General features: G+C 46.2%; 2 protein-coding genes across 4 annotated transcripts in view; both read right to left on the bottom strand.

Moving 5' to 3' along the window:
• Positions 1–105: 105 nt before the first annotated feature.
• LOC133507412 (glycerol-3-phosphate dehydrogenase [NAD(+)], cytoplasmic-like) lies at positions 106–5,723 on the bottom strand. The gene is made up of 8 exons (XM_061832382.1): positions 5,630–5,723; positions 2,823–3,000; positions 2,546–2,686; positions 2,334–2,472; positions 2,045–2,157; positions 1,452–1,688; positions 1,271–1,377; positions 106–993 (listed from the first exon to the last, which is right to left on the bottom strand). The coding sequence occupies exons 1-8, from the start codon at positions 5,671–5,673 to the stop codon at positions 897–899; spliced, it is 1,056 nt and encodes a 351-aa protein (XP_061688366.1). The 5' UTR covers positions 5,674–5,723; the 3' UTR covers positions 106–896.
• Positions 5,724–6,695: 972 nt separating this feature from the next.
• Positions 6,696–11,379, bottom strand: part of smarcd1 (SWI/SNF related, matrix associated, actin dependent regulator of chromatin, subfamily d, member 1) — a 21,937-nt gene continuing 17,253 nt past the window's right edge. For all 3 annotated transcript variants that reach the window (XM_061831774.1, XM_061831771.1, XM_061831773.1), the window contains exons 11-13: positions 10,177–10,299; positions 7,560–7,661; positions 6,696–7,488 (exon numbers count right to left, since the gene is read on the bottom strand). In XM_061831774.1, coding sequence (XP_061687758.1) covers positions 7,435–7,488; positions 7,560–7,661; positions 10,177–10,299 — 279 coding nt within the window. In that variant the 3' untranslated portion in view covers positions 6,696–7,434. The remainder of the gene's footprint in view (positions 7,489–7,559; positions 7,662–10,176; positions 10,300–11,379) is intronic.

Here is an 11,379-nt window from a genome sequence, read left to right as displayed (position 1 = left end):
TTTTTTTTTAAATGCAAAAATGACACAACTTGCTCGACAGGTCAAAACTTGCTTTTGGATGTCACCAAAAGCAAATCACACCAACATTGAACATGAAATACGAAAACGAGGCCCCCGAGAACCTCATGACTGTGCAATATTTCGATCCAATCTTTTAAGGAGATGATGCAGCTGCAGCTCGAGCTAATTATAGATGGCTATTTAGCTCTTTTGCAAGCGTGAGTTATTATTAGAAATCTTGCTGGCCTGTTGACTCAAAAACTATGCAAAGGATTCTAAAGGAGAGAATCCAGTTCTTGTCGAAAGCGCAAGGTTACGTAAGACATTCGGGATGATCAGGCCACCGGATTCTGTCGAGGGCAAATGAGTGAAGGCCAGCTATGAACGTCTTGGTTCAAATCCTAAACTTCGGAGCTGCGATTCAGACCTGCTCACCACGAGCGCCCCCTGGGGGAGAAGACCCCTCGATCAAATGGTAAAGGTGACCCGTTTATAGAGCGGTAACCCGAAGCCGCGACTGATCCGAGGCACAGAATGGAAAGGGACTCCGGAGTTGAGGGGATTTATTTCCAAATAAATAACAAAATCGAGGACAGAAAACAGACGGAGGCACGTTTTGTTTTTGTTTTTTTGAGCACAGAAAAGCACCGACGTGCTCGGGATTAACTTTGTTTTGTGCAAGTGTGCGTCGCTTTTGTGCGCTTGGCGATCGTTCTTTGGACGATTTACGCAACGGCGTGTGCTCAGTGAAAGGCCGCGGCGTTACGTAAACGCGATAAGGTGCACTTTTAACACAGACGCCGCGATAGGAGGAGGAGGAGGCGAGCCGACCGGAGACTTCCAAACCGGCGCGGCCGCATCTCGCAAATCAGAGTCTTAAATGGACGGCTGGCCGGTCACATGTGCTCGGGGTGCTTCTGCAGGCAGCTGATGAACTCCGTCACCGGGTGGCCGTCGAAGCAGATCTGGTGGACGGCGGTGAAAAGGGGGAACCTGCCAAAAGTGAAGCGTGACAACCGTGAGGACAAAACACGCGCGGTCATCGAGGTTTAGTGGCACACATCTACTGCAAAAGGTTAACAACATTTCCACCAAGACATTCGGAGTCGAGCTGAGTTGCTGTAGGCTCAGAGCTGGAGCATACCGTGGACTGTCTTCACGACATGCAAACTGATCGGCAGGCGAACGGAGCATCGAGAGATCCCGCTCCAGAATCGCAATTCTTGGCCGAACGGTCAAGTCAAATGCCAGAAAGACAAAAGGGACTCACTTCTCCAGCATGTTTTTCTGCTTTAAGATTTGGTGGACTTCGGTCGCAGTTGCCGGACCTTGAAGCTTCTGACCGTTCAGCAGCTCCTTCTCCAACTGCTCGATGGTCTGAACAAAAAGATGATTCACATTCAGAGACAAAATTTAAGGTTGGGCGGGAATTGGCAAACCGCAATCCCTACTTTTCCGGTTTTGGCAAACTCCTCTCCGATTTTTCGGTTGCGGCCGCCGTAGCATGTGGTGATGAGGTCGGCCACCCCGCAGCTCTCCAAGAAGGTGCTGGCGGAGACGGGCCCGTCGGAGCAGAAGACCTTGGCGAAGGCGATCATCTCCATCAGTCCCAGACGGATCACCGCCGCCTTGGTGTTGTCGCCGAAGCCCAAGCCGTCACAGAAGCCCGCGCCTACTGCCACGATATTCTGCAGGCACACAAGACGACGTCGTCAATGTGCTATTGGACTGGATCGTGTTCCTGGTCTTGGATTGGGGATCGACAACATGGGGGTGGGAAAGTAGGGACCACAAACGCGACAAACGCAACGTGGTAGTTCCGTGATCAGGAGTCATGAAATATGTCGCACCAAATTAGCCGTCCCCTCCCGAAAAGTGCCCATGGCCCTGGACCACCAAAGTTTATTGACCACCTTGACCTGGTCCTAGGTGGATTTAGTCTGCTGCTATCTGTCGCATTACATCGGGATTAGTCGACTTTCTGTGGCGCCCAAATGTTCTTCCATCTTCAAACTTCGCGGAATCAGTAATTGTTTGGACAAACCTTGAGCGCCCCGCAGATCTCCACCACGTCGGACTCCTGGACAACGGCAACGCGGAAGTTGGGGGTCTGCATCAGCTCCTTCAGGATGGGCCCGTGCGCTATGTCCTTGCACCCTACGGCCCCGCAAAAACATCACAATCGCACTTTAGTTTCAACATGAAATACGACGGATTAAGCCGAGGTGGCAAAAGTACTCAAATACAAGAAAGATGTATTTGCACCTAAGTCCAGTAACAAGGTATTTGTACTGTCTATCGTTTGAATGGAGGGTCAGAATTTGACAGCGGACCTATGGTTGTCTCGCAGAACTTGTCCTCCGCCACCTCGCTGGCGATGTTCGCCCCCATCAGGACCGAGACCCCGATGCCCAGCTTCCCTCGGATGACCTCGGAAATCAGTTTCAGACCCTCCGGGCCGGCGTCCACCCCCTGAGGACACGCACGCCCGGCGCTGAGGCGCCCGTGGCGAAGGCGGCTCGAGGAACGGGTGGAAGTACCGTACCTTAATGAGCGACACGCCGTGAGCGCCCTGCTTGACGTGGCCTTTGATGGTGTCGCACACGCGGACGATGAACTGGTGCGGGACCACAAACATCAGGATGTCGGCTCCCTTAACCGACTCCACCAGGTCCGGAACGGCCACCTGACCGCAACGACAACACGCTAAGCGACCCTGCCGCTATTATATTTGGAGTTTTGGAGGAAATGTTGCTTGCCAGGCTACATCCAAAATAAACGTACTGTATATGTACACACTGTACTGTAAGTTTGTGTTGTACCACATTGGGGGGCAGCTTGTGCCCTCGCAGGTACTTGACATTCTCGTGGTCCGTGTTGATGATTTCGGTGAGCTTGCGTCCGTCCACCATTTCCTCGAACACCCACATGTTGACCACGCTGTCAAACTGGGCGTTGGCGGCCGCGTTGGCGCCCACGATCTTGGCGATGGCCGAGCCCCTGCCGACACACGCCCGCCTTTACGACCGCTTGCACATTAATAGTCGCGTGTCTGCCTTTTCAGACGTCAAGCGTGAAATTAAAGAAAAATGTCTTTGGTGATATGGTGAAATGATTTTTGTGACGGCTTCGAGCGAGCGCCGTTCATTTGCAGTCGGGACAAAAAGTGCCGAGCGGTCGGTTCTCCACCACAATCCGTTCCAGAACGCGGTTAGAGAAGTAATTTGTTCGAAAACCAAATCGATATTTCCCATTACAATCAATGGAAAATGAAATAATGCGTTCCAAGCCTTAAAAAAAATGGGCTTTTTAAAACGGGTTTTTTTTTTTTAGCTTTTCCTGATCATAAACTGCATAGTAGAAATACTTGTATACTTTAATACTTTATATAATAAAATAATAATAAGAAATATATTTATTTTTTGCATGAAATTTATGCTTATTTTTTACAAAAAGTAACATACAAAACATTAACTCGTAACTGGAGTTAATTAAATATTTGAAACAAAATAAAAATGCAGAAATGCTAATGGAACCGAACAAGCTCACGAGATAAAAATCAATGCAAACTATCTAAAACTGTATGAAATGTCTTCGGTGGGGGTGACTCACCCCTTGGAAGTTCTTTTCCTTTCCCAAAGAACTCATCTAGTGTCACTTCTTTGGAGCCATGATTGGGGTTAATAGTCCTCAATAGGAGGAAAAAACAGTCAGTAGATGTAGTAGCTACATCTACTGACACGTCTGCGTACAGAGGCTGCGTTATACACAATGACGACGCGCGTCATGGGTCAGCTGGTCGGGCTACGCGGGTAGTTTTTTTCTCGTTTTTTCGCGGGGGTTCGAGGACCGATTTTCGTTCGAAAACAGAGGCAAAAAAAAAAAAATCTTCAAATTTTTGTTCGAAAACCGATTTGTTCAAGAATGGCGACGTTCGAGAACCGAGTATTCACTCTAAATTGCGAAAAATTGTCACGAGAGTGGTCAGGGGAGTATTGCTCGTTTGGCCACAACATCCTAGTCCTGCCAGTAGTCATCAAAAATCATAATTGCCGTTTATATGACACGATATGGATACGTTTTTTAATAACACTTTAAGTTGAGAGTTTTAAACAGTTGGATGTCTCCTTTAGACGCTATACGCCGTGTCAAAGCAATCCACTGTTGACATTTTAAGACGTGAGGGGAAAAGAGACGGCGTGTTTTGGGTTGACTGCTGCGATTATGGCGGCATGGACATGATTACATAAGGAAAGCACAGGCGTGTTTTCAGCACGACTAAAGAGTTTTTCTCACTCCTGCTTGCGTTGCCAACTAAAAAAGGAACATTCCGACTCACATGCACCGATCGTTCAGCTGGTGGTGAGGTCGGCCACAAGCCTTAATCCCCCGATTGGATTTATCTAAATTACGCTTTGGGGTGGGAAAGCGCACTAGATATCCTCCCAGTAATCTCTCCGGATAGCGCTCGTCTCCATTACACGCTCCCCAGCCACATCGAAGCACCGTATTTCCAAATCGGATGTAAGCAGGACTATACACTCGCAATTCAGAGTCTTAAAGTAAACACGCGCTCTCTTTGTTTGTGGGTAAAGGATCGCGGCTGTGGGCAGCATGGGCGGAGTTCAGAAAATGACGCTCACTGATTGGTCAAAAGGGAGCTGTCAGTCATTCTCACGGGTCCATCCATTCCATTTGGGAGCCGCGTGGTGCAAAATCGGTCCAAGATTAAATCTCTCCAACCAAAATGTTTATTTTTACCACGGCAGGTTTGGAGTTTGATTTTCATTTCACTTGCTCCAAGCTTTATCTTCACTTAGAAAAATAATATTTTAATACACAGAAGTGCCATAATAACGTAATAAATACATTGTAGGGGCATATTTTTTTTAAGATACAACAAAATTTGATTCAGTTATGCCGGTAACGCGTTGGCCTCACAGTTCTGAGGACCCGGGTCCGATCCCGGCCCCGCCTCTGTGGAGTTTGCATGTTCTCCCCGTGCACGCGCAGGTTTTCTCCGGGCACTCCGGTTCCCAAAAAAATATGCGACATTAATTGGACACTCTAAATTGCCCCAAGGTGTGATTGTGAGTGCGGCTGTTTGTCTCGGTGTGCCCTGCGATTGGCTGGCGACCAGTTCAGGGTGTACCCCACCTCCTGCCCGAAGATACCTGGGATAAGCTCCAGCATTCGCGTGACCCTTGTGAGGATAAGCAGTGGATGGATGGATTCCCCATTCTATGATTTTTTTTTTTTTTTTAAACCCTCACCCGCCTGCCCAACCAGTTCGCCAGGTGACAAAAGGGCAATCCAACACGCTGCTCGTCGGAAATGTCTTTGTAACTTAAGACATGGAGGCAGAGACACGGAGTCACACTTCTGACTTCAAATGTCAAAGAGGCAAATAGAGGAAGCGCTGCCTGATAAAAATACACTGCCATATAACATATATATATATATATATACATTATGCACATCAAACAATTTGATTCATGTAAAATAGCATGCATGAACTGAGAAAAAACAACAAAAAATCTCTGACGTAATTTGAGCAACTTTAGCTTTCAGCAAAAAAAAAAAGTCTATGAGCAAAGTTTGCACGGCGTGACTTTTTGAAGTAAGTTACCAGTTTCCGGAGCCCACCACGCAAACTTTCTTGGGAGCTGCCATCGTTGCGCGTCCACCGAGGACCGACCAAGCGGCCGCCCGCTATTTATAGCGGCTGCGCGCCTGGTGCCCGCGCACGCCGCCTACGCCCCCCCCCCCACCGTGTCCGTGACGTCATCACCCTTTACTGTGGTCGCGAGTTTTTTTTTTCTGCAACCTGTTGAATCCGCTTCCCCCCCTTTTACCACCATTTTTCCAACGACTGCCTATGTACAGTCGAAATATGACTTTTAATTGGAGAATTAGCGACACAGAGTAAGTTATGCCAGTACAACTTTTGTCCATCCATCCGTTTTCTTAGCCGCTTATCCTCAGAAGGGTCACGGGGAGTGCGAGAGCCTACCTCAGCTGTCAACGGGCAGGAGGCGGGGCACACCCTGAACTGGTTGCCAGCCAACCACACTCACAATCACACCTTGGGGCAATTGAGTGTCCAATTAATGTTGCATGTTTTGGGGATGTGGGAGGAAACCAGAGTGCCCACTTGGAGGAAACCAACGCAGGCACAGGGAGAACGTGCAAACTCCATTGAACCCGGGACCTCAGAACTGTGAGGGCAACGCTTTACCAGCTGATCCACCGTGCCACCAAACTTGTTTTAGTCATAATTTCATCCAGGGTAAAAGAAAATGAAAATACGGTAAAATCCGGTTTCTGCCGACATCCCAAAAACCTGCATGCATTGGAGACTCCAAATTAGTTGTTTCAATGTGCCTTGCGACTGGCTGGCGACCAGTCAAGAGTGCGCCCCACCTCCTGCTTAAAGATAGCTGGGATCGGCTCCGGCAGTCCCGCCGCCACTGTGAGGATAAGTGACTTAGATAATGGACGGAGAGATACGAACAATACATGTTATAGATACACTCTTTTGGGCAGAAACAGCCAAAATAAAGAACTCACAATTATAAATACTGTAATGATATTAAAAAAAAAAAAGTAAATCCCCCCACCCTTTAGATTTTGCCAGAAAATACCAAATAGTGTATGATTTTTGAGAATATCCCGGATTTCAAAACAGATGCCACTAAGTTTTATGGATTCTTTATTATGACATAAAAACATACAGAAAAATAGGTTTGGTCCATCAAAAAGCTTCAAATAATTACTACAGTGTTGTTTTCACACCACACACATATTTCATCAGATCATTTCATTATCCTTAATCAACCTTTATCTGTGGTTTCTTTGCTGCACTTTAATAATCACCGCCATCTATTCTCATTCTCATAAATACAGCATCTACAATCTGAGCTTTGACAAAGAACGGGGGAAAAAAAAAATAACCCGATGGGATGAAAAGGTACAACTTCACAGTCGTCCTTCTTCTGCCTCGGTATGTACAAAACAATTTGGACTAGAGGTACTGCTAAATAAGCTACTTCCTTGATCATTTGTACTAGCTAACAAGACAATGATATGGTTCATAGTTCATAAAAAAAGATTAATCATTAAAAAAAAAAAAAAAAAGAAAAAAACAGTATGGCTCCTGGACAAAACACGAAGAGTTTGAGTCTGGGACATCCTGATTGGTTACAAATCGGTAACCCAACAGGCAAAAGGGTATTTGTTTTGCTGTAATTTTAGATTTTTTAGATGCTTTTTCGTGGTCATTTTGGGTGTTGGTGACAACGGGAATGTTTGGCAGTTAAGACACTGGCTGGGAGGAGGCGAAAATGTGTGCTCCAAAAGCAAATGGACAACAAAAAAAGTGGTAGTTTAAAAAAAACGCATCGACATCCTTCCCGGGCCATCCTGCAGTGAACTTCAGGTGTTCCTGATTCCGAGCGCCTGCTCCAGTTCCTGTCGCCGCTCTTGCACCTGAAGCGCAAACCAAACATTGTCATCTGTTGCATTGTGGGTAGGCGACAGAGGAACGGAGGTGGCCTCACCTTGGAGAAGAAGTAGCGGGACACGGCCTCCTGAGCCCACGGCTGGTAGTAGAACTCGGCCCGTCTCTCTTCCTCGGGGTTGCTCACCACGTCTGTCATGGTCTGTGTGTGTGTGTGTGTGGGGGGGGGGAAGAGACCGAGAGACTACGTTACGGCCATTTTGTCGCCTCTACAGTCACATAATTGGGGTTGGGCTGATTATTGGTGGTGCAATTTGCCATTTTTACACACCTTAATTCCCCAGCCTACGGAGCGCATCTGGTTACAGGCCTCACCGAATACTTTTGTAAAGGAAATACCATTTGGTACATAACACATGGCCCAGCCGCGTAAAAGCCGCAAGTGCCCACATTGGAAACACGGGATATTTACAAAGAAAAGACGGTACACAGAAAGAGTTTAAGGCTAACGCCGCGCTAACAGGGCGCGTTAAAATAAAACTTACTGGTAAATATCACTGAGACACGCCAGTAACACAGCAGCAACGTGCTAGCAAAGTGGTTAAGGCTAGCGCAGTGCTAACAGGGCCGATAAAAGTCACTTCCCCGGCACATATATTCCAGTCTCTTTCTTACCTTTTCCGCCCCCCTTGCGGACGTTAAAAAAAAAAAAAAAAAAAAAAAAAAAACAATTCACAAACTCGTCACATCACCGCAGGGTTGAAAGCGTGTCAAAAAAGTCGCGACCTGAAATTACGGTACATTGGCATCCCTGCACTTTTTGACAGAACTAAAAATATAGCTAATAAAATATTGTCTTGAATCATTTTACATTCTGATGACAATATTTTCCATTTCACTGCAATTGAATCTCAGCTCCAAATATCGGTTATTGGCATCCCTGACTACTACTAATCGGCATCGGCGCTTGGGGGGGTGGGGGGTTAATCGGTCTACTCGCATTCAGAGTTCTGTACAATTTTCGTCTTTGTGAACTTTGTTTTTGGGGTCTGGGGGTAAACCGGAGTAGCCATACAGAATTGAACCAAGAACCCTTGGACTGTGGAGCAAACGTTTGTAACCAATATCAATTCCAGCACTACCTACATTATACCACTTGGTGGCAGTACCACAAAGCTAACAACAAAGGTCACATGTTGAATATTGAATAGTCAGGGTGGTTTCCTTTATATGAGAAGGGTTCATTTCGCTAGGACTTTTTTTGTTTTGCGTTTTCATTTTTTTCTTTTTCCGACATGGCTGAATGGACCTTTCCAACCTGTCAATCATTTGTACAATAATAGCCAATCAGAGAGCCGCCTCGTCTTAACCCCTGGTTTGACACGCCCCTCTCCCAGTATTGTCCCACAAGCAATGCTGGTTATCAGTAGCGTGCGCTTGGAAAAGTTCATGTTACGAAGAAAATGGTCCTCAGATGCGCTAGGGGAACGTGCAATTCTGATGAAAGATATCCTTCTTGGTTACAAAGGGCCCGTTTAATCCTTTTTCCAAAGCCTAAAGCACAGTTGACAAAGTGTCTACGATCGATTAAGGCTTGCGGAAGACCGCACGTACAACTAAATGTGGACAATATCAATAAACACAAGGCTGTATGTTCGAAGATCTTCTCTGAGTTTGATTTTGAATTATCAGTGCTTTATACATTCCAGGAGAACAACTTTCACTTTGTTAGTGTATCACTAACCTGCTGAATGACTTGTTTTATGCCGAAGAGCCGAGTTAGTGAGACATAAATGCGCGATGTCATACAAGAAAAATGTCTATTTGCCTATTTGGATCACATCGGACTTTTAAGACAGGGCAGTGGGTTCCATTACGAGCAAAGTCAAACTTTTTCATCTGGTGACTACGGTACTGACTGAGTTAATCACCATTGTTTAAATGTAGAAAAATCTAACCCAACTCACTTATAAAGACTAAAATATTACGACTCATGATCTTTCAAAGTGAAAAGTACTCACCCTGCTATACATGCGCAGTACGATTGCACTATTTTATCCTGTTGGATTTCAATATGAAGTCTGTGAGGCGTCAAACTTTTTTGCATCGAATGCCAACATTTCGCTGTGACTCTGACATTGCGTCCTGCTCCGTCCAAAATCTTAATTCCGTGTACATATCCTCGCGTGCAATAGATGAGACCTCTCTGTAGAACTCTCTTGGACAGATCTGACGCATTTGGCAGAAAACATACCGGAATATTATCTGGAATACGCATTAAGAGAATCTACTTCAAACCTGTTCTGTTCAGTCGCCATTTTGGAAGCTTGTGGGACATGACAAGTGTAGCTAAGGGAGGCGGAGCTTAAGATCGCCAGTCGGAAAGGTCCATTATAGATTAAGCTAACATCCGCATTGGTGACATTAAGGCTCCACCTTGAAGTGTGAAACTAAACATTCAATCAAGCCTTTTCTCAGCGTGTTTCTAAAAATCATGTAAAAGTGAGCATAATGTATTTGTATTTAAAACAGATCCAGAGATACAAGCCACTGTGTGAAACACTCCATGAAAATCAAAAGGTAAGCAGACCTGCATTGAATTTGGGGGATATCTGTACTTGGCGATGTGTCCTCCATATATTCGGTATTATGTCGCCTTCAAGAACAAAAATGTAAAATGATTTTGTCTTTCGGGCCGTGTGCCTAATTGCCCTCACCTTGAGGTCCCTGCACTGCGACTGCAGCCAGTCGTTGATGAAGCCCTGAGGGTCTCTGGCGAAGCTGAGCATGAACTCCCTCTGGGTCTTCAGGTGGTTGATGGTCTCGATGGTTTCGTGGATCTGAGAGGATACATGCGGGGCACCAAATGAATGCAATCATTCGCATGATTCGGCGCGGCGACGGGAGAATCCCACTGTGTCTGACAGGCAAGGCGTGGAAACCTGTCAGCGCGGTGCTTTACGCTCGCATCCACAATGGTGTCAAGAGTGGGGGTAATACCCCCGCCCGGCGCAGTGGGCAGCGCCAGCCTCGAAATAAACCACTTCGCTCCGCTCTAATGACTGCTGGTGGGAGGCGGCACAGACCTTACCTGGCTCGCATCGGAATCACATTTGTGTGAAATTGCCCTCCGTGTGCTGGGCACATCTGGAGCTGTAACAAGTGTGTGTTTAATGGAGCCGCGCCGTCGCGCCACATTTGGGGCGGCCGCGCAGTCTACATTCTGCCTGACGCGCCGCATTATCGTCGCCGTTATTGTAATGCGCGCGCTGGACACTTCATTAGGTACACTGAGTGCAAGTGCCGCGTTTGAGCAAGGGATGAAATTGCCTCTCAATAAACTGGGACAAAGATCCAGATGCATTGTAGAACTACTTCAAATTCTAATGATCATTACAATTAAATTTAGCATTATGTACTCTGCCGCGTGTGGTACTGTTAATGTCCCGTGAGGGGCGCTACGCTAACTATGTGCATGCACAATGTTTTATGCATAAAAGATGGTTGCTCAGAGAAAACAGCACCAGGACTCCAAGTCCACTAATATCTGTCCGAGAAGGTCACAACTTACAAGAGGGTTTAAAAAAAAAATAAAATAAAATTATTCAGTGGCCTGGACAAATTCTAGACAAAAATTTGATTGAAATGCAGTGCCTTGACCTTAACAAAAACAAAAAAAAAAAAAAAAAAATTGTTCATGCTGGAAAATGCTCCATTTTTGTCTGAATTCAAACTATTCTCCAAGGAAGAATGGGCTAAAATATCCTCACAGAGTTGTGAAAACCGCCGGTTGGAAAAAATGCTTGATTTCAGTTCTTGCTGCTGAGGACGGCCTTACCAGTTCTTAGGGTTTGGGGGAGGGGAAATAACATTACTTTTTCCACACAGGGCTAGCCACCTTTGAATACCATATTTCCTGC

Source organism: Syngnathoides biaculeatus, chromosome 10, assembly GCF_019802595.1.
Source record: "Syngnathoides biaculeatus isolate LvHL_M chromosome 10, ASM1980259v1, whole genome shotgun sequence".
Classification (NCBI taxonomy): domain Eukaryota; kingdom Metazoa; phylum Chordata; class Actinopteri; order Syngnathiformes; family Syngnathidae; genus Syngnathoides; species Syngnathoides biaculeatus.
Note: the sequence above shows the minus strand (reverse complement) of the source record. Positions and strands in the feature narration are given on the sequence as shown.